The sequence below is a fragment of the Pogoniulus pusillus genome, chromosome 39 (assembly GCF_015220805.1).
Source record: "Pogoniulus pusillus isolate bPogPus1 chromosome 39, bPogPus1.pri, whole genome shotgun sequence".
Taxonomy (NCBI): Eukaryota; Metazoa; Chordata; class Aves; order Piciformes; family Lybiidae; genus Pogoniulus; species Pogoniulus pusillus.
In genome coordinates, this window is record NC_087302.1 from 4,953,492 (window position 1) to 4,979,280 (window position 25,789).

The following is a 25,789-nucleotide window of genomic DNA, read 5'->3' on the forward strand; positions in this document are numbered from 1 at the left end:
CGCGAGACGCCCGCTGCCCTCCGCCATTGGCTGGGTTGCAGCCAATCAGCGCGCCGGCAGCGGCGAGGGGGGGTAGAGGAGAGTGGCTGACGTCATGGCGCCCGGCGTTCATTTGCATGCGGCCCCTCCCCGTGTGATCTGCATATGATTTGCATGTGGCGCGGCAGTCCGCGGCCATGGCGGCGCAGCCCCGGCACGGCGGCCCCCCGCGGGGTAGGGCCGGGGCCCTGCGCGGCGGCGACAAGCAGTGCTGTGAGTAACCCCGACCTGGGAGGAGGAGGGGAGAGGTGGGAGATGGGTGTCTGCTGTATTTAACGTATGCCTGTTGTCGGGGGGGGGGGGGGTTGCTGCTTGTGCCGCTTGGAACAGGCGTGAACCGTTGAACGCGTTCATCCCGTGCGGGACCGCCCTGCTGCTGTTCCCCCGTCTCTGTATCCGCCTCTATGCCCTTGACGACCGGGACCGGCCCCGACGAGCCCTTCCCGCCGCTTTTTCCGGCTGCCCGGCGCCCTGCATCCCTTACCCGTCTCCTATTTCGAACTCCGGGGCGCGCTGGTTGTTCCCAAACCGGGATCTTTCCACCCCCAAGCCTGCCGCTCCCCTCCCGGTTCCCGCGGTGCTCTGGCAGCTGGCGGGGAGAACGTGACCGTTTTGTTAAAAGCATCTTTCCGATGCCCTTGGCAGCTCGGGCCCGGGCGGCAAATGTTGCCCAGGCTGACAGCTGAGTGCCAGCCCCATTAGGCACAGCGGAGCTGCTCCGCACCATTAACTAGCGCCCGGGAGACCGCGGAGCGCCCGGCCCCAGGCTGACGGTTGCGAGGACACGGCAACGAGCCCGTTAGCATGGGTCACAGCCTGCCTTGGGTGGGAAGGCACCTTCAAAGCTCCCCCAGTCCATCCCCTCTGCAGTCATAGAGACATCTAGCAGCTAGGGCAGGTTGCTCAGAGCTCCAGCCTGACCTGCAACGGTGCCCGGGATGGGCATCTTCCATCTCTCTGGGCAACCTCGGGCAGGGTCTCACCACTATCAGCATAAAGAGTTCTTTTCTTGTATCCAGTCTAAATGCTCCTCTCTTAGTTGAAATTCACCACCCACTGTCCTGACCTTCAGTGGTGCCAGGGATGGGGCATCCCCAACCTCTGTGGGCAACATGGGGCAGGGTCTTATGACCCTCAGCATAAAGCATTACTTCTGTCTAGAAATGTAGAAACATCTGGGCTGGAAAAGATCCTTAAGATCAAGTCCAGACATCAACCCAACACCACCATGGCCACTAAACCACATCCCCAAGTGCCATGTCCACAGGTTTATTGTAAACACCTCTAGGGAGAGTGACCCTGCCAGGTGCCTGGGCAGTCTGTTCCTATGCCTGACCACTCTTGCAGCAAAGAAGTGGTTCTTAATATCCAAACCTCCCCTGGTGCAACTTGAGGCCACTTTCTCTCCATTTCTCACTTGATACTAGGAACACCCCAACCCCCACTTCACTCCACCCTCCTTTCAAGGGAGTTAAAGAGAGCCTAGAAAGTCTCTCCTCAGCCTCCTTTTCTCCAGACTAACCAATTTAGTCTGAATCTCCCTCTTATAGCTTAAAACCATCACCCTTTGCCTTGTCCCATCAGACCTTTGCTAAAAGATTTGTCCCTACCTTTCTTAGAGACCTCCTTTAAGTCCTGAAAGGCTGCAGTAAGCTCTCCCTAGACACCTTTTTATGGGATGCCTGCTGTCCATCTCCCCATTTAGGAAAAGGAGGCATGGAGCATAGGATCCTAGAATGTCAGGGGCTGGAAGGGACCTGGAAGGCTCACCTGGTCCATCCCCCTGCCAGAGCAGATAACACAAGAACACATGCAGACAGGTCTTGAGTATCTCCAGAGATGGAGACTCCACAGCTCCCTTGGGCAGCCTGTGCCAGTGCTCTGTCACCCTCACAGGGGCAAAAATCTCCCTCAGGTTCACAGGGGCAAAAAAGCTGCCTCGGGCTCCCAGGGGGGCAAAAAAGCTGCCTCGGGTTCCCGGGGGGCAAAAAGCTGCCTCGGGTTCCCAGGGGGGCAAAAAGCTGCCTCGGGTTCCCAGGGGGGCAAAAAGCTGCCTCGGGCTCCCAGGGGGGCAAAAAGCTGCCTCGGGTTCCCAGGGGGGCAAAAAGCTGCCTCGGGCTCCCAGGGGGGCAAAAAGCTGCCTCGGGCTCCCAGGGGGGCAAAAAGCTGCCTCGGGTTCCCAGGGGGGCAAAAAGCTGCCTCGGGCTCCCAGTGGGGGCAAAAAGCTGCCTCGGGCTCCCAGTGGGGGCAAAAAGCTGCCTCGGGCTCCCAGGGGGGCAAAAAGCTGCCTCGGGCTCCCAGGGGGGCAAAAAGCTGCCTCGGGTTCCCAGGGGGGCAAAAAGCTGCCTCGGGTTCCCAGGGGGGCAAAAAGCTGCCTCGGGTTCCCAGGGGGGCAAAAAAGCTGCCTCGGGTTCCCAGGGGGGCAAAAAGCTGCCTCGGGTTCCCAGGGGGGCAAAAAGCTGCCTCAGGTTCCCAGAGGCAAAAAAGTGCCTCAAGTTCCCAGGGGCCAAAAAAGTGCTTCAGGTTCCCAGGGAACCTCCTGTGCCTCAACTTCCACCCATTGCCCCTTGTCCTGTCGGCGTGGCTTTGGCTTGGGGCTCGCTCTTTGCTGCCAGCTGCCCTTTGGTGCTGCTGATGCCTCTGGGGCTGTGTTTCTTCTTTTGCAGCATGGGCCTCCTACATGACCAACTCCCCAACGCTGATTGTGATGATTGGGCTCCCTGCCCGGGGCAAGACCTATGTGTCCAAGAAGCTCACCCGCTACCTCAACTGGATTGGGGTACCCACCAAAGGTGTGTGTGTGTGCAGGCACTGGCTGGCCCCAGGCTGCTCAGAGTGCAGCCAGATGTGGCTGGGAGATGTCATCTGTCTCATGTGCCCCTCTTTTTGTCTGCCAAGTGTTTAATTTAGGAGTGTATCGCCGGGAAGCTGTCAAGTCTTACAAGTCCTATGAGTTCTTCAGGCATGACAACAAAGAAGCCATGGAAATCCGCAAGTGAGTTGCTGCTGAGGGGGGATGAACTGATCCAGGGTGGTCTGGTCTTGCCAAGACCTGAGTCTTGGCAAGCTCTGGTTTTGAGGAGCACAGAACGCTGCCTCTGGCCAGCCTGATCTAGGGTAGGGTGTCCCTGCCCATGGCAGGAGGTTGGAACTAGATGATCTTGAGTACTGTGTCCAGTTCTGGGCCCCTCAATTCAAGAAAGATGTTGAGGTGCTGGAACGTGTCCAGAGAAGGGCAACAAAGCTGGTGAGGGGCCTGGAGCACAAATCCTATGAGGAGAGGTTGAGGGAGCTGGGCCTGTTTAGCCTGGAGAAGAGGAGGCTCAGGGGTGATCTTATTACTGTCTACAACTACCTGAAGGGGCATTGTAGTCAGGTAGGGGGTGGCCTCTTCTCCCAGGTAACCAGCAATAGAACAAGGGGACACAGTCTCAAGTTGTGCCAGGGTAGGTCTAGGCTGGATGTTAGGAAGAAGTTCTTCACAGAGAGAGTGATTGGCATTGGAATGGGCTGCCCTGGGAGGTGGTGGAGGCACTGTCCCTGGGGGTCTTCAAGAAAAGACTGGATGAGGCACTTAGTGCCATGGTCTGGCTGATTGGTTAGGGCTGGGTGCTAGGTTGGACAGGGTGATCTTGGAGGTCTCTTCCAACCTGGCTGATTCTATGATTTTATGATTCTATGATCCTTGGGGTCCCTTCCAAGCCTGACTGATTCTGTCGTTCTAAAAGGATGTTTTAAGACCCAAGAAACCAGGGAGGTGGTAAGGAAGCCCTGCAGGGATCCTGCCTGAGGGGCTGTGCCTGGGAGATCTGGCACTTGTCTTCAGGGTGATGAAGTGCAGGGGCTGTGAGCATCCAGTGATGAAGCAGCTTATAGATGTACACAGAATCACAGCATGGGGGTGGAATAGAGCTCTGCAGAGCATCCACTCCAACCTCCCTGCCGAAGCAGGGGCACCCACAACAGCTTGCCCAGGATCACAACAGCCAGGGGGGTTTGGAAAGTCTCCAGAGGAGACTCCACAACCTCCCTGGGCAGCCTACTTCAGGGCACCCTCACAGCAAAGAGTTTTCTCCTTGCATTGATGGGTAATCTCCTGGGATCCAGTTTGTGCCTGTTGCTGGGCACCACTGAGGAGAGCCCAGCCCCATCCTCATTACCTTTTTTGTACCCTCTTTTTGTGCATCAGTCAGATACTCTCTCAGGCTGCTCTTCCCACAGGCTCCCCAGAGAGGTTGTGCAGTCTCCTTCTCTGGAGCCTTTCCAGGCCTGTCTGGATGTGTTCCTGTGTGATCTGTGTTAGATTGTATTGTCCTGCTCTGGCAGGGGGGTTGGACTCGGTGATCTCTTTGGGTCCCTTCCAACCCCTAACATCCTGTGATCCTATGAACAGCCCCAGAGCTCTCAGCCTTTCCTCCTCACAGAGAGGATCCTCCAAGCCCCTCAGCATTTTCATAGCCCTTACTGGACTCTCTCCAGTCCTCACAGTCTCTCTTGAACTGGGAGCCCAGGCCACTCCACTCCAGAAGTGGGAAGAGTACAGATGCCCTGCAGAGCTTCTTGGAAAGATGCAGGCGTGGGTGCTCCATGAGCAGAGACAGAAGGTGTTTAAAGCTCTCTCTGGTGGCTCACAAGCCCTTGTTGTCTGCTTACATCACCCCTGACAACAGCCTTTTCTCTCCTGCAGGCGCTGTGCCTTGGTGGCTCTACAGGATGTGAAGTCTTACCTGCTGGAGGAGTGTGGGCAAATAGCTGTAAGACATCCCTGGCCTTACACACGGTTTTACATCTGAATAGCTGCAAGCTGCCTGGGGTTGTTTGGGGACCTGATTGCAGTCTCAGTCCTTAAATTCTCTCCTGGCTGCTTGTTAATTCTCTGGCAGGTGTTTGATGCGACCAACACCACTCGAGAAAGACGGGACCTGATCTTGAGCTTTGCTAAAGAGAATGCATTCAAGGTAGTGCTCCTGCATTCAGTTTGTAGCTGGACTTGCTGCCCCTCAAGGGTGACATCCCAAGAGGGGACACTGCTGCTCTGTGGGGTGGCAGCTCTGGAGTTTTGACCCTGTGCTGCCTTCTCCCCCAGGTGTTCTTCGTGGAGTCTGTGTGTGACGATCCAGAGGTCATTGCTGCCAATATCCTGGTGCGTGCTGCCTTTGCCAGGCTCAGCTGCTCGCTGGGAGCTCAAGTGCTTGCTGCAAGGTCATCAGCTGCAATAGCTTACAGTGCTCTTAGGTTTCCTCTCGAGTAGAAGCAGCTGAGATTTGCAGGTTTATAAAAGCTCAGGCTGCAGTCAGTGATGTGAGGAGGTGGTGGAAGTGAAGCTGAGAACTGTGTGACCTTGAAGTGGAGGGGAAGACATGGGGGGGAGAGCTCAGGGTGAGCCAGCTGTGTCTGTCACAGGGCCAAGCACTTCGGAGCCGCCCTTTGTTTCCTCTCCAGGAGCAGCTTTTTCCACAGGGCAGCTTTAAAGACTGTCTGTTTCTTTGAAAGGAGAAGAATAGCCTCATTCAGCCTTGGGCTTTTTGCTCCCTGGTGAGTTTGCTTAACTCTCACAAAGCAACGTTGTCTGTTGTGCAGGAGGTGAAGGTTTCCAGCCCTGACTACCCAGAGAGAAACAGGGAGAACGTGATGGATGATTTCCTGAAGAGGATAGAGTGCTACAAGGTCACTTACCAGCCTCTTGATCCCGATGTGTATGACAAGTAAGCAAAGCTCTGGGGTGCATTCCACCTCTGCCTGTGTGAGCTGTGCTGTTCTGGGGCTCAGGATGCTGTAACAAGCCTCTGCTCTCCCAGAGCACAGAGGCTTGTTGGAAGGTGGTGTCCTCGGATCCCAAGTGATTGGAAAGGATTTTTCTCTAGTGTACTGCAGTGTAATGAATGAAGATGATCAGAGGGCTGAAGCACCTCTCCTGTGAAGACAGGCTGAAAGAATTGGGGCTGTGCAGTCTGGAAAGGAGAAAGCTTAAGGGAGAGACCTTAGAGCTTCATTTCAATAGGTGAAGGGGACCTACAGGATGTCAGGGGAGAGACTGTTTGGAAGGGCCTGTGGGGATAGGGTTAGGGTTAGGGTTTGAACCCAGAGCAGAGGAGATTTAGACTGGACAGCAGGAGGAAGTTCTGCACAGTGAGAGCTGTGAAACACTGCATCAGGTTGCCCAGGGATGCGGTGGAGGAGACATTCAAGACCAAACTTGATGTGACCCTGGGCAGCCTGCTCTCAAGGGCTGACAAGATGACCTTTGAGTGTTCCCTTCCAGCCCCCATCCGTGAGTCTGTAACGCGGCAGCTCCTCCTTTAAACCTATCCACCGATTATCCCCCTGGAGCATCCCAGCGGTAGTGCTGCCGCCTGTGCTAGAGGCTAGGTTGCTAGGTGACCCCCACGGCTGCCCGTGCTTCACTGCTAAAAACCAGCCCTCTGGGTCTTCTTATCTTATGTTGACTCCAGAGATCTTTCCTTCATTAAAGTGATCAATGTGGGACAACGGTTCCTAGTAAACAGAGTCCAGGATTACATCCAGAGTAAAATCGTCTATTACCTAATGAACATTCATGTCCAGCCACGTACCATCTACCTTTGCCGACATGGTGAGAGTGACTATAACCTTGTTGGCAAGATTGGTGGGGACTCTGGCCTGTCACCACGTGGGAAGCAGGTATGTGTCTGCCAGCACTGCCTGGGCTGCTGTCAGTGAAGTCTTGGTGTGCCCAGGGTTAAAACCGGGCTCTGCATCCCGGCTCCTGCCAGGGCTGGCAGCTGGACCTTGCCCTGACAGCCACAGCCCTTCTAAATGATGCTTTTAAAAGGAGCTCCTGCTTCCTCCTAAGCCTCCCCTGGTTTTGTTTGGTGTTTGTTGGTTTTGCCCTCCTCCCCAGTTTGCTCAGGCACTGAAGAAGTTCATTGAGGAGCAGGACATTGTTGATCTGAAGGTGTGGACGAGTCAGCTGAAGAGGACAATCCAGACAGCTGAGTCCCTGGGGGTCACCTATGAGCAGTGGAAGATTCTCAATGAGATTGATGCTGTGAGTGAAATGCTGCTTGAAGCCTTCAGCTTGCCTACGTAGATGATGATGGTTTAAAGTCAAATTCATCACTGTAAAAGCTGACTGCTTTCCTGTGCTCCTGTTACAAACCCCTGACCCCAGGAGTTGCAGCCATGTTTAGAATCATGAAATCATCAAGGTTGGAAAAGATCTTTTAAGATTGTGAAGGTTCAGGAGGGGAGTCTTAGAATGGTGATCAGGAACAGATGGTAGAGAGGAGCTGAAGAGGAGGCAGTAGTGTGCCCAGGTGGGCAGCAGAGCCAATGGCATCCTGGGCTGGCTCAGGAGCAGTGTGGGCAGCAGGACAAGGGAGGTTCTCCTGCCCCTGTGCTCAGCACTGCTCAGGCCACCCCTGGAGTGCTGTGTCCAGTTCTGGGCTCCTGAATTGCAGAGAGATGTTTGGAGAAGGGCAGCAAGGCTGGGGAGGGGCCTGGAGCAGAGCCCTGTGAGGAGAGGCTGAGGGAGCTGGGGGGGTGCAGCCTGCAGCAGAGGAGGCTCAGGGCAGAGCTGATTGCTGCCTGCAGCTGCCTGCAGGGAGGCTGTAGCCAGGTGGGGTTGGGCTCTGCTGCCAGGCAGCCAGCAACAGAAGAAGGGGACACAGCCTCAAGCTGTGCCAGGGCAGGTCTAGGCTGGATGTGAGGAGGAAGTTGTTGGCAGAGAGAGTGATTGGCACTGGGATGGGCTGCCCAGGGAGGTGGTGGAGTGGCTGTGGCTGGAGGTGTTGAAGCCAAGCCTGGCTGGGGCACTTAGTGCCATGGTGTGGTTGGCTGGGCAGGACTGGGTGCTAGGTTGGGCTCCCTACAGTCTTCACCCCCTAAAGGAGTTGCAGATCTCAACCTCTTGGTTCTTTTCTCCTCCTTGCCCTGTTGTGGCTGTGTGGAAGCCACGTGTGGTGTAACCAGGTCTTCTTTCCTCAGGGGGTCTGTGAAGAAATGACCTATGCAGAGATTGAAGCCAAGTTCCCAGATGAGTTTGCCTTGAGGGATCAGGAGAAGTACCTTTACCGCTATCCTGGAGGGGAGGTGAGGACTCTTGAGGGGATAACAAGAAGATGGAACATGGATAAGCCAAAGACATCTGGGCAGAATTGAGGCACTGACTTAGTTTCACTCCCTTTGCCTGCTCTCTCTGGTTTTAAGCTGAGGGAGGGAAGGTTTAGACTGGATCTTAGGAAGCTCTTCAGTATGAGGGTGGTGAGACTCTGGAACAGGTTGTGGATGCCTCCTCCCTGGAGGTGTTCAAGGCCATGTTGGATGAGGCCTTGACTAGCTGAGTCTAGTGGAAGGTGTCCCTGCCCATGGTGGGGGGTTGGAACTAGCAGGTCTCTTGAGCTCCCTTCCAAGCTAAGCCATTCCAGCTTAGATTGAGGAACTGGAAGCAGTAGCATCCCCAGCAGTCATTTAGAGGAAAGGTTTTATTGGTTTCCAGTACCTGAAGGAGGCTACAGGAAAGCTGAGGAGGGACTTTTTCCAGAGGCCAGGAGTGACAGAACAAAGAGAAGTGGATTTGAGCTGGAAGAAGGGAGACTGGAGAGTAGGAAGAACTTCTTTCCATGTTTAGAATCATAAAATCATGAAGGCTGTAAAAGACCTCTTAAGATTTGAAGCTTCAGGAGGGGAGATTTAGACTGGAGATGAGGAAATTCTTCACAGTGAGGCTGGGGAGACACTGGCACAGGTTGCCCAGGGAGGTTGTGGATGTCCACTCCCTGGAGGTGTTCAAGGCTATGTTAGATGAGGCCTTGAGCAACCTGTTCTAGTGGGAGGTGTCCTTGCCTATGGCAGGGGGTTGGAATTGGATGATCTTGCAGATCCAACCCAACCCATCCTATGATCCATTCCTTCCTTGTGGTGTGTAGATGCTACCTTGAGTTCAGTTACTTGAGCCCCTTGATGCTCCCCTCCCACACCAAGGACTTCTGCATCCCATTTGTTTGTCCCAGGCTTGATTTATCCCTGTGAAAAACCATCCTGGAAGGAAAAGGAGTGTGGGTGGGGTATGGAGTCATCTCTGCTTTTACTTCACAGCCTCATTCAGCTGCATAATTGCCTGCTTTATTTGTTGTTCTTAACTGCAACCCTTAAGAGCCTCCAGCCACCTGAATCCTCCTCTCCTCTGAGGCTTCCTGACCTCAAATTTCACCTGCTGCTGCTTGCTGCTTTTTCTGTCTTTCCTGGCTCATCCCAAACTCCTGCAGTTTGATGTTTTTAGGACTGATGGTTTCCTGCCTGTGAAGTTGCATTCATCACTACTTCTGCTTTCAGCTTTTCTGCTCACAATATATATATCTATAGAAATATAACAATCCTGTTTTCTTGTCTCCAGTCCTACCAGGACTTGGTCCAACGCTTGGAGCCAGTAATTATGGAGCTGGAGAGGCAAGGCAACGTCCTGGTTATCTCCCACCAGGCAGTTATGAGGTGCCTGTTGGCTTATTTTCTTGACAAGAATGCAGGTACATAGCAAATGCATGATGCTGGGGGCTGGGTTCACCTCACTGCTTCCTTCACAGAGCTTTTTTTTTTTGGGAGGGTTGGCTTCTAAATGCTGCTTTTGGTTTCACCCTGAAAGTTAAGCCTTTAACTGTTGCATGCCAATGGTACCTGGAGCTGTGCAGGAAGCTCTCAGAGAACCATGGAGGTGACTTCTGGAGCAGTTTCCAGCGCTGATATTTAGATCATCTCTAGGGGATTGGTTTTTAGTAGAGAGCAAAATGTTTTCTGATGAAGGGGAAGGGTTGGCAGTGAGGCTACAGCACAGGTGTGGTGAGGAGCAGCTGAGGGAAGCTCTCACTGTGATGCTTTCCCACCTGTGTGCTGCTGCAGGGGGTTCTCCTGCTGGCCCTGTGTTGGAAACCACTGAATATGAGACTGCTTTGGGTGGGAAGGGATCTTTAAAGCCCACCCAGTGCAACCCCCTGCAGTCAGCAGGGACATGTGCAACCAGAGCAGCTTGCTGAGGGCCCCAGACAACCTCACCTGCAATGGTGGCAGGGATGGGGCATCTCCTTCCTTCCTGGGCAGCCTGGGACAGGTTCTCAGCACCCTCAGCAGCATAAAATTCTTTCTTCTATGCAGTCTGCATCTCTCTGGTTTAAATCCAGCACCCCTTGTCACAACAGGCCCTGCTCAAAAGTCTGTCACCACTTTTCTTAGAGACCCTTTTAGTTGGGAGGCTGCTCTAGGGTCCCTTCTTGAGCCCTTTTTTCTTTTCCCCGTTCCTTTTTCTTTCTTCCCCTCCCACTCCCTTTTTTCTCTCTTCCTTTCCCCTCTTCTTTTTAATCTCTCCCTCCCTTCCTTTCCCCTCTTCTTCTCTTTCCTCTCTCCCTCTCTTCCTTCCCCCTCCTTCTCTTTGCTCTCTCCCTCCCTTCCTTCCCCCTCCTTCTCTTTGCTCTCTCCCTCCCTTCCTTCCCCCTCCTTCTCTTTGCTCTCTCCCTCCCTTCCTTCCCCCTCCTTCTCTTTGCTCTCTCCCTTCTTTTCTTTCTCCTTACAAAGTCTGTCCCAGATGTTTGGCTCAGCCCTGTCCTGCTGCTGCAGTGCTGAGGAGGGTGCCTGAGGACTGGAGGGAGGTGCTGCAGCACCACACAGATGGGCACAAAGCACCTGGGCTGTTGGTGTCCAATATTTGCTGCTGTGGGAACTTCCCACCCAGTGCCTAGGGGACAGGGTGGGGGTAGGTGATGGAGCTCTCAGTCCCTCCCACAGTAACTCCTGCTTCTGCCCTAGATGAGCTGCCCTACCTGCGCTGTCCCCTCCACACCATTCTGAAGCTCACACCTGTTGCCTATGGTAAGGACTGGATTAGTTTCCTGGTTTCTGTGGAAACCTGATGGGTAAATTTGTGTCTGTGTGTGGCAGCAACCAAATGTGCTGGGAAAGCTTCTGGTGGCCTTTTTTAACTCACCCTGGTGCCAAAAGTGGCTTTTTCTGCCCCATGCTGAATAGAAGGTGGCTTTTTAAGCTTACCATGGTGCCAAAAGTGGCTTTTTCTGCACCATGCTAAATAGAAGGTGGCCTTTTAACCTTACCATGGTGCCAAAAGTGGCTTTTTCTGCCCCATGCTAAATAGAAGGTGGCCTTTTAACCTTACCATGGTGCCAAAAGTGGCTTTTTCTGCCCCATGCTAAATAGAAGGTGGCCTTTTAACCTTACCATGGTGCCAAAAGTGGCTGCTTTTAACATGAAAAAGATTCTGGAGAGTTTCTGGGGGGACAGTGGGAGGAAAGATGGGTAGGTGGTGGTGGTAGGGTGGTTACCTCATGGCCTCTCTTGTAATCAAGTGGGGGTTGTTTTTTTCCCTTGCTGAAGCTTTTCTGTCCTGTTTTCTCCTGTTTTGCCTCCAACTTTGGGTTTAGGTTTGAGATGCAATCAGTGGTTTGTATTAGGCCTAACACAGAGCTTGACACTGAAGGTCAAAGCCTGTGAGCTGAAAGTGCTGTAAATGGGAGTGAGCAGCTCCCCCTCTTAGCTCCAGCTCCTTTATTATGTCCTTAATTACTTTACAGAAGCTCTTTTCACCAAGTAAAACCACCACCACATATTTCCCCCTCCCTCCTCCTCTTTCCATGCTGCTTTCAATCTTTTATTAGCTTTTCAGGTAGTTTGATTTCACAAATTGCCTTCTCTCATCCAAACTCCTCTCTGTGTTTTGGCTAAAGGTTGTAAAGTGGAGACAATAACCCTGAATGTGGAAGCAGTGAACACCCACAGGGACAAACCCTCTCTCAACTCTGTAAGTTTTGCTGCTCAGCTCTGAGTTTGTTGTTTGGGTTTGGTGTTGGTTTTTTTTTCCCCCTCCCCTTGCTCAAAAGAACAAAAAAAGAAACTAAAAGGGGAAAAAAACTTCTAAATTCCTGCCATAAAAAGCTGCTTCTTTTAACCACCACAAAAAAACTTCCTGCAGAAAGAGTCTCCCAAAGCAGAATTAAGAACAGATTGAACTTTATTAGTGTGTTTCCCAGGCTGGCTGTGGGGGAGATACTTTCAGAGCCTGTAGGAAGGAGAAGTGGCCAAATTTGGGAGGGGAATGATTCAATCCCAGGTCTCCTGCTCAGCTCTCAGTGAAGCATTTTGTTGTTTGCATTCGTTGTGATTGTTTCAAGGAGTGGCCAAGAGGTTTAAAGTGAAACTTCTCATCCTCTTTTGAGGAGGTTTCCTCTTGCTGAAGCTGCAAATTGTGTTGGGCTGGGAGCTTCAGGTGGCTTCTCGTGGGGGGAGGGCTGTGAGGAGTGGGAAATTCATTTCCCCCTCACCTCTCTACATTTCTCCTGTGTTTGAGGAGCATTTGGTGCAAAGCAAAACTGTGGTGGGTCCTGAATTTGAGTGCACAGCAGAGCAAGGAGGGGATGGCTCCAGCTTTTACCTCCCTTGCATGGGGAATCCTCTTATAACAGCAGTGGAAGCACTTCAGGCTCTGTGTTGGCTTCATTGATGAGAATCCTGCCTCTCTTATTACTTCACTTACAGCAGGGCCCTCTGGGCTTGCTCAGCAAAGCACAGAGCCATGGGCTGGAGCTGTGGAAGATGCTGCTCACCTTATTGCATCACTGCTTTGCAGAGGGACTGCTCTGTCAAATGCTTCATGCCCCTTGCCTATAATTAGCTGTCCCAATTAAAGGTCACAAACCAGCTCTGCTGTGCCAGCTCACAGGAAATCAAATGCATCCTGTTTTGAAGTCCTTTTGGTACATTTAGCTGCCTCTTCTTGGCTGCCTTTCACCAGAGCAGATTGGGTGGGCTATGGATGTTTATTTTGTCCCAGCACAGAGGCATCCCCATGCTGAGGGATTAGAAACAAGGGCTGGAGAAACCAGAAACCTGCATCAGTGTCTGGGAGGTTTGTGGAGCTAACTCCATCTGGCTGCTAAATGCTTAAACTGAGCCTATCTGGCAAGATTTTGGGGGGCACCTGTGCCATGCTGGTGGTTTCCAGTCTGAGCATTTGTTGCTTTGCAGCTCTGTGATGAAATCCTTGCTGCCCACTCAGGAGAAGTCAGAGGATGTTGCTGTTGTTCTTTGGTTTACTTGGGCAGTGCAGCTGCTTTGGAGGAGAAGAAACACAAAGAAGGGGAAAAGTTTTCTATCTGCCTATTTGTTTTCCCCCTCATTAGATATGGGGGAGGGGGGGGAAGAAAATAATGAAAGAAGGAACAAAACAAAAACCAACCAGAAAAAAGCAGAAGAATCCCCATGGGAAGTCAGAGTGCTAAAATTGACTACTTTTCAGTGGCCTCTGAGCCAGATTTGCCAGCAGAGCTGCTCATTTCCCACCATTGGTGCAGGTCTTGGTGGCACAGAGTGATGCTGGTGGCACAGAGTGATGCTGGTGGCACAGAGTGATGCTGGCTTTGCCAAACTCTGGCTGCCAGGAGCTTTGTGCGTGTGTGGGGGTGCTGTGGGTGGGGATGCCAGAGGTCTCTGCTGCTGTGCCATGGTGTTTTCAGCTGTGGTTCCCCTTTTCATTCCTTGTGATAACTCTCTGCCTGGGATTAGAGCAAGCTTGCCACCAGCCAAAGCCCTGTAAGGATGAGGAGGAACAGCTTCACGCCGCGGGCCAGCGTGGACGTGGTTAAGCGCCCACGGCATTACAGCCTGGGGAGCAAACCTCTTGACCTGCTGGGATCTTTCCCATCCCTGGAAGCTCAAGATGGAGCTGACCAGCCACAGCTGCAAGTTGGTGTCCAGGTGGTACCTTCCCTTTTGCTCCCCATCCTCGTCATCTGTATCGTATTGAGGTTTGGGCTCCCCAGTTGATGAGGGACAGGGATCTGCTGGAGAGAGTCCAAGGGAGGGCTATGAGGGTGAGGAGGGGACTGGAGCACTGCCTGGTGAGGAGAGGCTGAGGGCCCTGGGGCTGCTCAGTCTGGAGAAGAGAGGACTGAGAGGGGATTTAATGTTTATAACTCTCTGAGGGCTGTGGATCAGGAAGGGGGGGACAGGCTCTGCTCACTGCTCCCTGGGATAGCACAAAGAGCAGTGGATGCAGCACAGGAGGTTCCAGCTCAGCACAAGGGGGAACTTCTTGCCTGGAAGGGTCCCAGAGCCTGGCACAGGCTGCCCAGAGAGGTTGTGGAGTCTCCTTGTGTGGAGCCTTTCCAGGCCTGTCTGGATGTGTTGCTGTGTGCCCTGAGCTAGATTGTGTGGTCCTGCTCTGGCAGGAAGGTTGGACTCAATGATCTCTTTGGGTCCTTTCCAACCCCTGACCTCCTGTGATCCCTCATGGCTGTCAGTTGGTCCTCTCTGAAATATGAAAGCCCCTCTCAGAGAGTTGACCACCAGCTCTGATGCTGCATGAAAATCATTCTGGGTCCTTTCTGGATCCCTTAAAGCCAACACAAAAATCCCCACCAAAAGCTTCAGAAGTCAGCCTGTGAGACTTGGAACTGTGGTGTCAGAGGCTTTCAAAACCAGGCTCCACCCAGTCAGCTCCCATCAGTGCAGAAGAGCCTTGGCAGGGTGGTTAATTCTGGGCAGTGTCTTGCTTTGTGGCAAAACAACCTGATCAGAAAGCCTCACAAATACCCTCTTGGTCCTCATTTCGTGCTCCAGCCAAGTGTTGCTCTAGCCCCAGAGTGAAAGCTTTGTGTCCACCTTCCCCTTGGTGCCCATTTCCCTCCAGATCCCAACATCAGCAGCTTCTTGAATGAAGTTTGGGTTCTTTGGGTGCTCAAAGCAACTTGGGGTTTCTTGTGGCTTTAAAAGCACTGTAGGTCCTCGTCAGTGGTGGATGCAAAGCCCTGCTTGTTGCTTTCCTCATTTGAAGTGGTTTCCCTGCTCCATTTGGAGCCTTTTGTGCCAGGCTGCATGCTGCTGCCCATCACATGGAGCAGAGAGAAGGTGAAGGAGGCTTTGAAGAGGTTTTGGCTGGGCCCTTCATGCAGAAAAAACTACCACAGTGGTTTAAAAATTGATTTAGGTGCAGTAGAGGTTGATGCTTCCCAAGCTCTTCAGTGAGCCTGGTTTCTTGTTCTCCTCCCTCCCTCTCAGCCAAGTGGCCAGAGGGCAGAGGTGATGCAGGTGAACAGTGCTGGTGTTTTCCATCCTAGATGTAAGCAGGAGGCTTGGGCAGCCCCAGAATCCCAGGGCTCCAGTGGGATCTGGCCCAGACAAAGCTTTGCAATGTGTGATGGCTTTGGCCCATGGCAGTTCTGTGTGAAGTTGGAGAGGACTCTGCCTGCCCAACAGCTTGGTTTGTGGTGGAGGGTCTTGAGCTGGGCAGCCTCAGGGTGGGGATCCCCACTCTGACTGCTCCCTCTTTACAGTTGTACCCTCTGTGATTGTGCTGGTGAAGTGCTGGCAGCTCTGGGGGGAAGGAGCACTTCATAGAGTCACAGAATGGGTTGGGTTGGAAGGGACCCTAAAGACCATCCAGTTCCAACCCCCTGCCATGGGCAAGGACACCTCCTGCTAGCACAGGTTGCTCAAGGCCTCATCCAACCTGGCCTTGAACACCTCCAGGAAGGGAGAAGCCACAACCTGCCTGGCTTCTGGGGCCATGTGGGGGTCTTGCTGTCCTAGGACCTTGTGCCTGAAGGGAGCCCTTGAGAGGCACAGCAGTGGAGGAGGTGGCCTGGTGACCATGGCTGAGCCTTGTGATCAGCTCCTGCTGTCTTCCAAGCCTGCCAGGGGCATCCTAGCATCAACTTCTTGTGGCCTCCTCATTCCTGGAAGTGTTTAAGCCCAGGCTGGATAAGACTTGAGGCAACCTGGTCTAGTGGGAGGTGTCCCTGTCCATGGCAGAGAGCTGGAACTGGATTATTTTTAAGGTCCTTTCCAACTCCAACCATTCTATGAGGTCTTTGGGGTGGTTTCACCTCTTTCCTCCTTTGCTTTGCTGCTTTTTAGTGTCCTCTTGAAAACTCTCCTTCCAAAGGCACTCTGAGCTATCCTCTGCTGTTTCTTTTTCCTTTGCAGCCTCATGGGGGAAATGGTTGCCTGTGAGTGTGGCTGAGAGCAGCTTGTGTGTGCTCCCCTGGGCTCTGTAGTAAGTAGGACTTCTCTTGATTTAATGTTGCATGGAAACTGCTATGTGGAGAGATAAACACGTGGTGCAGAGGGAAGCTTTGGGGCTGGTGTTATAACCTGTCCTAAAGGGAGACCTCATTGGGGGAGGAATAAGTTCCCAGGCTGACCCCACTGAGCCAGGGGCTCCAACTGGACTTAAATGGGGCTTTGTGCTGGCTGCCTGCTGAAGTGTGTTTCACCCCAAGCTTGCTCCATCCTCTAGACCTACTAGAGTGGGTCCAGAGGAGGGGACCAAGAGATCAGAGGACTGGAGCACCTCTTCTGTGAGGACAGGCTGAGAGAGATGGGGCTGTTCAGCCTGGAGAAGAGGAGGCTCCAGGGACACCTCATGGCTGCATTGCAGTATCTGAAGGGGACCTACAGGCGAGCTGGGGAGAGACTGTTTAGAAGGGCCTGTGGGGATAGGATCACTTTTTTGGGCTATCCTTTTAATGGGCTGCCCAGGGAGGTGGTGGAGTTGCCATCCCTGGAGGTGCTCAAGCCAAGCTTGGCTGGGGCACTTAGTGCCATGGTCTGGTTGGTTGGGCAGGGCTGGGTGCTAGGTTGGGCTGGCTGAGCTTGGAGCTCTCTTCCAACCTGCTTGATTCTATGATCACAGGATATTAAGGGTTGGAATGGACCTCAGGAGATCATTGAGTGGTTTGAAACTGGAGCAGGGCAGATTTAGGTTGGACATCAGGAGTAATTTCTGCACAATAAGGGGGGCAAAATACTGGAACAGGTTGCCTAGGGATATGGTTGAGGCTCATCTCTGGAGACATTAAGTCATAGAATCAGGCAGGTTGGAAGAGAGCTCCAAGCTCAGCCAGCCCAACCTAGCACCCAGCCCTGCCCAACCAACCACACCATGGCACTAAGTGCCCCAGCCAGACTTGGCTTCAACACCTCCAGCCACAGCCACTCCACCACCTCCCTGGGCAGCCCATTCCAGTGCCAATCACTCTCTCTGACAACAACTTCCTCCTAACATCCAGCCTAGACCTGCCCTGGCACAGCTTGAGGCTGTGTCCCCTTCTTCTGTCCCTGGCTGCCTGGCAGCAGAGCCCAACCCCACCTGGCTACAGCCTCCCTGCAGGTAGCTGTAGACAGCAAATACCAGACTTTATGTGGCCCTGGCAGCCTGCTCTAGTTGATGTCCCTGCTGACTGCAGGGTGGTTGGACACAGATGAGCTTTGAGGGTCCCTTCCAGCTCAATGCATTGAGTCTGTGGATCCCAGCAGCAGGACGTGGGCTGGCTCTGCTCTGATGCTGCTGGGCTCAGCCATGCAGCTTTTAGTGGACGTTGCTGGGTCCCATTTATGTTTCCACTCCACCCAGGAGGAGGTGCAGTGGTGTTGCTGATCCTAAGGGATGGTGCAAGAGCCTTGGATGGTAGCCAGGGTGGGAGTGGTGCTACTGAACCATGGCTCCCTGTGACTCAGAGCACTTGGGTGGGTTAGAAGGTGCTTGGAAAGCAGCTGGGTGGAGATGGCTTTAAGCTAAAGGTTTTGTGTTTGCTCTGAGCCAAAAGCAGCTGTAAGTTTAGAAAGGTCATGTAGGTGCCAGCTCTGCAAAGATTTTCCCTTCCAGAACTCCTCTACAAGTGTTGCTTCCCTCTCTGTGTTTGAGCAGAGACTTCCTGTGAGGGTTTGCAGAGAAATGAAGGTAGCTTGGTCCAGTTTCCTTGATCCCAGCCCAAACCTCCTTCTTCCTTCTGTTCTTTTTGGCTTGAGAAAGCAGCATGTGAGCAGCTCTGGATCATCTCTGCTCATAGAAAGCATCAGGTTGGGAGGGACCCTCAAAGATCATCTTCTTGCCTGGGTGATGGGCACTTCTTAAACAGCATTGTCTGGAAAGCTGAGATGGTTTTGACCTGATTTGAACTGCAAATAGGAGCTCTGTTAAGGATTGGGTTTCCTGTCTGCTGGATTTGAAGTCTCCCTGTTCATTATCAGCGAGTGTGGCTGTTAATGATCAGCAGATTGGCTCTGCCCGTGGTGAATTGCACAACAAAAGTGGTGAAGGGATCAAGACAAAGGCTTTATGCTGCTTTCTGGTTGGGGGTGGTAAGGGCAACTAGGCACCCCCAGAGCCTTTCTGAGCATCCTCTGTGCTGCTGCACCACCAGCAGCTGCAGGACCTCCTGACTGTTGGGTTGAATCTGTGTGATTTTTGTGTCTGTGAAGCTACTGGTGCTGACCTGAGCATGTTGCTGTTGTCTGTCTGAGCCTTTTGGTCAGGCAGTGGAAGGGATTTTGTCAGAACTGGAAGTTTTGCTGTGGTTAACGTTGCAAAGTGATTACTGGAATGTTGCTGGTTCAGCCTGGAAGTGCAATTCCCTCTGGAGAAGAGCAGTGAAAAGGAATTCAATCAGTAAGCAGCACTGCCTGCGGTCCCATAAGGCTTGCTGAGCCTCCCTGGCCTCAGGCTGAGCCTGGGAATCCTCCATGTGGAGCTTTGCAGGAGGTTAAAGGACAATGCAGAGCATGCAGCAGCTCATTATTGGCTCAGGTAGCAATAATGAAGTAAATCTCCCTGCAGAAAACGCTGTGGAGCTGCATCCTTCTGCCCCTGGCTGCTGCTCTGCCTGTCCCCAGCACCGAGCTGAACTCTGCTGTCCCTCCCCACCTCCTGTCTCCCCCTTGGTCTAACCTGTACCATTTCTGTCTTGTTTCAGGGCATGGCTGGTTTAATGGTATAGAATTTGGCTTCATCTTGGATCTGTCTGGCATCTCCATGGCTGGGAAGAGCCCTGCAGATGGAACCAGAGCATCCCTGGAGCACCACAAGCCCTGCACCGCTTTGGCCAGTTCTCCTCTGACCTGTGTTGTTTCTGAGTCTTGTCTGTGTCTTCTCTTTCTGAGTGCTGGGTTGTCTTGTCAGTGAGATCAGAGAGCACTGCTGAGGGAGAGCTTTCAACCCGTTTGTAAAAGCTGAAGTCAGCCCTGACCTTTCCAGCAACGTCTCACATCTTTTCCTCCTGCTTAGGTGGCAAGAATGAAGTGTGCTGTGTGTGAGGGCTCAGTGCTCACATCCATGCTCACTGAAGAAGCTTTTCCTTGGAAAAACCTGTCACCAGACCAAATCCCTAACATTTCCTCACCCATTAAGCATTTCCAAGTTCAAACACAGTTCTTGTCTTGGTCCACCGTGGAAAGAGCTCCAGCTGTCGTTTCATTTTGCTCTCATGACTCTGGATCTGAACCCACCTCACTCTGAGCCTCTTCCTCTGCTCTCCCTTTTGGCCCGGGAGTGAACAGCACAAAGCATCGTCAGCAAAATCCTGCAGGCTCTCTCTGCAGTGGGGAGCAATAAGCAACTCTCACTCCCTGGAAACAGCTCAGCTACCAGAGCTCTCCAATCTGAGCTCAAGTCCTGGTTTAGTTTTGCTCTCTTGATCTCAGCCTCACCCTCCCACTCGTTTAGTTTCGTTTCAGGGCTTTGTGGATGCTTTTGTTTTCCTCTGGGACACCAGAGCCTGGCTCTGCTGGGGTGTCTGGGAACAGCAGGGCTGCTTGGGGAGGTTGGAAAGGAAGCACAAGCTCTGTTTTTTGGGTCGATTTTTAAGGTCTCAGTTGTCTTTTTAACGTCCCAAACGTTTAGGCTCACCACAAAGCCTTTTTATTTCTCTTTTTATTGTTAACCTATACCTAAGATTAAGCTGTGAATGTTTCCCTGATGTGTGATGCTGCCTTAAATTTAGACTTGCAGCTGCTTTAGTGTGTCCAGTGCATGGAAGCTCCCTGTTGGAGCAGCTCAAGTGAAGGCTCCGTGTTCCTTAACTCCACTCCCTGTTCCCCAAGGTGGTGGTGATGGGGGGGAAGCAATCCCCCAAATTTACTCCCCAGGGAATCTGACTTGACTCTTGCCAAACTCCACTTTGCCACACTCCTGTTGTTCATTGCACTAAGGGCAGGATCCTCAGGTTGGGTGAAGAATGAAGCATTTTAGGTCCAAAGCTGTTCTGGATCTAGGGGAAGGTGTGGGGGAAGCAGTACCCCAAATTTACCTTTTTCTTCCCCAAATCTCAACTTCATCCTTTTGCCAGGCTCCATTTGGCCTCACTCCTGATGTTTGTTGCACTAAGGGCAGGATCCTCAGGTTGGGTGAAGAATGAAGCATTTTAGGTCCAAAGCTGTTCTGGATCTAGGGGAAGGTGTGGGGGAAGCAGTCCCCCAAATTTACCCTTTTCTTCCCCAAATCTCCACTTACCCTTTTGCCAGGCTCCATTTGGCCTCACTCCTGATGTTTGTTGCATTAAGGGCAGGATCCTCAGGCTGGGTGAAGAGCAGAGCATTTGTAGGTCTGGAGCAGGAGGCTGTTCTGGCCCTGCTATGACTCCAGGATCAATGTCAGCAACTCCTGGGACCCAGGCTGCTTGTTTTGAACGTGTAAAGAGTTGGAGGATGAGCTTGGGAAATGTGCCCTTGGCTGTGAAGCAGCTCAGCAGCTCCCCCACAGCCTGAGCCTTATCTGAGGGTTCTGAGCTCAAACCTGTTTGTTTAAACACCCTCCAGAGCTTTAATTTGATGAAGGTGAGGTAGGAGCCATGGTGAAGGCTCAGGCACTAATCCTGACCCCTGAGAATTCCCCAGCAGCAGAAGCTTGTGTTGATCTAAAGTGATTGCACCACCCAGGGAGGATGTTTCAGGGGGTGAGAAACTGACTTTTGTGAGTGCTGTCATCGAGCTGTTCCCATGGGGTTTGCTGCAGCCCTCCAAGAGCAGCACACTCCAGACTTCAGCTTGAAATGCTGCAGGGCTTAGAAATATGGGGGAAGGGAGTTGGGAGGAAGAGGATTTGGAGCCTGGGGAAGAAAAGGAGTTGGGAGGAAGAGGATTTGGAGCCTGGGGAAGAAAAGGAGTTGGAAGGAAGAGGATTTAGAGCCTGGGGAAGAAAAGGAGTTGGGAGGAAGAGGATTTAGAGCCTGGGGAAGAAAAGGAGTTGGAAGGAAGAGGATTTGGAGCCTGGGGAAGAAAAGGAGTTGGAAGGAAGAGGATTTAGAGCCTGGGGAAGAAAAGGAGTTGGGAGGAAGAGGATTTGGAGCCTGGGGAAGAAAAGGAGTTGGGAGGAAGAGGATTTGGAGCCTGGGGAAGAAAAGGAGTTGGGAGGAAGAGGATTTGGAGCCTGGGGAAGAAAAGGAGTTGGGAGGAAGAGGATTTAGAGCCTGGGGGAGAAAAGGAGTTGGGAGGAAGAGGATTTGGAGCCTGGGGAAGAAAAGGAGTTGGAAGGAAGAGGATTTAGAGCCTGGGGAAGAAAAGGAGTTGGGAGGAAGAGGATTTAGAGCCTGGGGAAGAAAAGGAGTTGGGAGGAAGAGGATTTAGAGCCTGGGGAAGAAAAGGCGTTGGGAGGAAGAGGATTTAGAGCCTGGGGGAGAAAAGGAGTTGGGAGGAAGAGGATTTAGAGCCTGGGGGAGAAAAGGAGTTGGGAGGAAGAGGATTTAGAGCCTGGGGGAGAAAAAGGCGTTGGGAGGAAGAGGATTTAGAGCCTGGGGAAGAAAAGGCGTTGGGAGGAAGAGGATTTAGAGCCTGTTGGGTGGGGAACGCTCATTGTCAGCTCTCTAGGAACGCTCTAAACGCACAAACCCACCTCAGATTTGGCTGCTCAAGCTGAGAGAGCCTCCTGCTCTGCCGGGAACAAGGAGGAGGAACCTTACTGTAGGATGTTTACGCACAATAGATGCTATAAGAAGCCATTCAGGGGTTCATTTTTGTCTGTGTCGTTGAGTAATGGTCGTAAGGAGGAGGAGGAGGGGAAAGAAATTGTCTCCTTTTACTTGCCAGGCTTCGTGAATGTAGCTGCTTTGGGTGGCAGCTGTTAACTACTTGGGGTTTATTTAATCACTCCTAAACAGAATCAGGTCTGCCAGTTTTGGGGCTCACTGATTCTGGGGTCTTTGTTCTTTTCCAGGGGGTCTGTGGGCTGCTTTGGGGGGGGGGGGTTGTAGGATGGAGCCTCTAGGCTGTCTCTGCAGACAGCAGCATTTGTGCCTCAGTGCTTTAATGAAAGCCTAATCCCAGCCTTTGCCTCTTGCATTTTCACTTCCCAAAGTGGTGTTTTCAAATCCCTGTATCTGGGGCAGAGCAGCAGCAGCAGCAGAGCTGTGACCATGACCCCACAGGCTTGATGGGACAGATCCTGAGATCCTGCCAGGTGGTGCCAGTAAGCCCCAAAGGTCCTGCCAGCTCCAAACAGGCTGGTGGGTGCCTCTGCCAGGTGTTTCCTTCAAATCACCTGCTTTCCTTGGCAGCCTTTGTGCAAACAATAAGCAAGGATTAAAGGTTCCTGTCAGTGGTACCAGAGCTGCTGCCCTGGGCTGGGCAGGCAGAGGAGAGGTGAATTTGGAGGTGAGGATGTGGGCTCGGTGCCTTCTGTCAGCCTTGCACCACTGGGGGAGGTGTTCCTGTGGTTCCCCTCATTTGTCATCAGCAAAAGGTGCTGGGGGCAGCTGTCAGCTGGCACTGCAGCGTGGCAGGGTCACCCCTGGGCACCTGCATTGGTGTCCTGTGTTGTGGCAGGGTCACCCCTGGGCACCTGCATTGGTGTCCTGTGTTGTGGCAGGGTCCCCCCTGGGCACCTGCATTGGTGTCCTGCAGCGTGGCAGGGTCACCCCTGGGCACCTGCATTGGTGTCCTGTGTTGTGGCAGGGTCACCCCTGGGCACCTGCATTGGTGTCCTGTGTTGTGGCAGGGTCCCCCCTGGGCACCTGCATTGGTGTCCTGCAGCGTGGCAGGGTCACCCCTGGGCACCTGCATTGGTGTCCTGCAGCGTGGCAGGGTCACCCCTGGGCACCTGCATTGGTGTCCTGTGTTGTGGCAGGGTCCCCCCTGGGCACCTGCATTGGTGTCCTGTGTTGTGGCAGGGTCCCCCCTGGGCACCTGCATTGGTGTCCTGTGTTGTGGCAGGGTCCCCCCTGGGCACCTGCATTGGTGTCCTGTGTTGTGGCAGGGTCCCCCCTGGGCACCTGCATTGGTGTCCTGTGTTGTGGCAGGGTTCCCCCTGGGCACCTGCATTGGTGTCCACAAGCTGTGCCCCCCATCAGTGTTAATTAGGTTGTTTTAGAGGCGGGGGGTGGGGGAAGATCACTCAGACCAAAGCAACTCCATCCCCCACGGGGAAAATTGGGCAAGTGAGGGCAGGGAAGAAGGCTTCAACCAGGCTGAGCAGCTTGAGTTTGTGTGCCCTGGCTGCGACCTGCCAGCTGCCACCTCTCTGACCAGTGTCCCCTCGCCAGCAGCTCAGGCAGGGGGTGATGGAGGAAGCTCAGCCCAGGGGGGGGAAGCTTTGGGAAGAGAGACATCAGCCCAGCGCTTGCAGGAGCTACCTTCTCAGCCTGGGGGTAGGTCCCAAACCCTCCTCCTGAGCTGCTCCAAAGGCTGCTGTGTGAGCTGTGGTGGTGCTGCCAGCTCTGCTGCTGCTGCTCTGCCTCCCAAGGCTGCTTGCCAGCTGCAGCTCTGTGTTCAGTGAGGTGGCTCTGGGATGTTTCTTTGGGGGTTGTTTCTGGGCAACGTTGCTGCTTCCTAATGGGTTCCTCTTAGGCGTAACAGAACGCAGTGTGTGCAAACTCAGTGCCCTGTGCGTTGTGCGCTCTCTGCTCCTCGCTGTAAATACCCCCCCGGGGCTTTCTTTACAATAAAGGAGGTTTAAAAGATACCAATCTCCTTTGCCTCTCTTCCTTTCTCTTGTTTGCTCTGCCTGGCGCCTCTTGCTGGGGCTGTGACCGCAGTGGTGGTGGCTTGAGAGAGTCCGGGAGGGGGGAAGCAGTTGGAGGAAGAGGATCTGCAGGGGGGAAGGCAGATGCCCTGCTCTGGGTTTTGGGAGGTGGGCTGGGGGTGGAGAATCCTGCACCCTGCAGCTACTGCTGCCTTCATAGAGTCAGGAAAGGAGTGAGTTTGCAGCTGGCACCGAGTTAGGTGGCAGTGTTGGTTTGAAGGAGGGTAGAGAGGCTCTGCAGAGGGGCTTGGATAGGCTTAGATCTATGAGCCAGCATGAATGGGATGAGTTTCAACCAGGCCAGATGCCAGGTCCTTGGGGCACAGCAACCCCAAGCAATGCTACAGGCTCGGGGCAGTGTGGCTGGAGAGCTGCTGGAGGAAAGGGACCTGGGGGTGGCAATAGACAGGAGCTGAGTGTGAGCCAGCAGTGTGCCCAGGGGGCTGAACATGATCCAGCAGTGTGCCCAGGCAGCCAAGAAGGCCAATGGCATCCTGGCTGGGGTTAAAAATGCTGTGTTCAGCAGGAGCAGGGAGGGGATTGTGCCCTTGGGCTCAGCTCTGGTGAGGCCACAGCTCAGATGTTGTGTTCAGTTCTGGGCACTGCAACACAAGAGAGATGTGGAGGTGCTGGAGCAGGTCCAGAGGAGGGCAATGAAGCTGGGGAAGGGCCTGGAGAAGAAATCTTATGAGGAGTAACTGAGGGAGCTGGGGATGGGTAGTGTGAGGAAGAGGAGGCTGAGGGCAGAGCTCACTGCTGTCTACAGCTACCTGAAGGGACAGTGTGGAGAGGCTGCTGCTGGGCTCTGCTCACAGGGAATTGGAGGCAGAAGAAGAGGGAATGGCCTCAAGCTGAGGCTGGGGAGGTTTAGATTGGACATTAGGAGAAAGGAGAGAGTGGTCAGGGACTGGAATGAGCTGCCCAGGGAGGTGCTGGAGTCCCCCAGCCTGGCTGTGCTTCAGGGTGGTTTGGATGTGGTGCTTGGGGCTGTGGTTTGAGGTGAATGGTGCAGAGTAGGGCTCTGGGTTGGCCTTGGTGCTCCTGAGAGGCTTTGCCAGCCTGCATGTGGCTGTGATTCTGTGGAATGGTTTGAGTTGGGAAGCCCCTTGGAGATCCTCCAGTTCCACTCCCAGGGTGGGAGCACTGCTTTTGAAGGACATCATCTTTTTTTTTTCCCCAGGGGGTGGAAAACAAGCAGAGAGCAGCAGCTGGTTTGACTCAACTCTGATTTAAGCCTGAAGGAGCCTCATCAGCCATAGCCTAAAGAGAAGTGCCCTTGGATGTGGTCAAGAGAAATGCTTTTTCTCCTCCTGTGCACTGAGGAGGTCTGAAAGTGTTCAGCAGCCATCAGAGCAGCAGGTGGATGTGCCCAGTGAGAGGACAAGAGGCAGCAGGTACAAACTGGAACCCAGGAGGTTCCATCTGGAGAGGAGCTAAAAATCCTTTGGTGTGAAGGTTCTGGAGCCCTGGAGCAGGCTGCCCAGAGGGGTTGTGGAGTCTTCTTCTCTGAAGAGCTTCCAACTTTCCCCTGGCTGTTTTGCTCCTGGGTGAGCTGCTGTGGGTGCCCTGCTTTAGCAAGGGGGGGGGTGTGGGGGGGGGGGGGGGTGTGGACTGGATGATCTCCAGAGATCCCTTCCAACCCCTACCATGCTGGGGTCCTGTGAGCACCCTGTGCAGGTGCTAAATAACCTCCTGGGTGCCCAGCAGGAAGCTGCTGATTTCTGGGGTACATAGAATGAAGCAGGTTGGAAGAGAGCTCCAAGCTCAGCCAGCCCAACCTAGCACCCAGCCCTGCCCAACCAACCAGACCATGGCACTAAGTGCCCCAGCCAGGCTTTGTTTGAACACCTCCAGGGATGGCAACTCCACCACCTCCCTGGGCAGCCTATTCCAATGCCAATCACTCTCTCAGCCAAGAACTTCCTCCTAACACCCAGCCTAGACCTCCCCTGGCACATGAGCCAGCTTGTTCTGAGTCCCAGCCAG

At 53.4% G+C, this 25,789-nt stretch overlaps 1 protein-coding gene across 4 annotated transcripts; it reads left to right on the plus strand.

Moving 5' to 3' along the window:
* The first annotated feature begins 139 nt into the window (after positions 1-139).
* On the plus strand, positions 140-23,743 carry PFKFB2 (6-phosphofructo-2-kinase/fructose-2,6-biphosphatase 2). Of its 4 annotated transcripts, XM_064173883.1 has the most exons (16): positions 140-252; positions 2,706-2,831; positions 2,938-3,034; positions 4,727-4,793; positions 4,923-4,997; positions 5,126-5,182; positions 5,620-5,744; positions 6,492-6,699; positions 6,920-7,066; positions 8,005-8,109; positions 9,413-9,542; positions 10,813-10,875; positions 11,745-11,818; positions 13,579-13,770; positions 16,000-16,069; positions 18,768-23,743. In XM_064173883.1, exons 1-15 carry the CDS (start codon positions 177-179, stop codon positions 16,024-16,026), a joined length of 1,569 nt encoding a protein of 522 aa, XP_064029953.1. In that variant the 5' UTR covers positions 140-176; the 3' UTR covers positions 16,027-16,069; positions 18,768-23,743. The 4 variants fall into 4 exon arrangements, with proteins under 4 accessions (XP_064029953.1, XP_064029954.1, XP_064029955.1 ...); XM_064173884.1 differs by lacking the exon at positions 16,000-16,069; XM_064173885.1 differs by lacking the exon at positions 13,579-13,770.
* Positions 23,744-25,789: the final 2,046 nt, after the last annotated feature.

What these genes read in the sequence shown, in the direction of transcription:
- PFKFB2 (XM_064173883.1), top strand. Translation starts at nt 177, where the DNA reads ATGGCGGCGCAGCCCCGGCACGGCGGCCCCCCGCGGGGTAGGGCCGGG. An exon ending in GCTCACACCTGTTGCCTATG is followed by an intron (nt 10,876 to 11,744) that starts GTAAGGACTGGA and finishes TTTTGGCTAAAG; the next exon opens with GTTGTAAAGTGGAGACAATA. An exon ending in ACAAACCCTCTCTCAACTCT is followed by an intron (nt 11,819 to 13,578) that starts GTAAGTTTTGCT and finishes GCCTGGGATTAG; the next exon opens with AGCAAGCTTGCCACCAGCCA.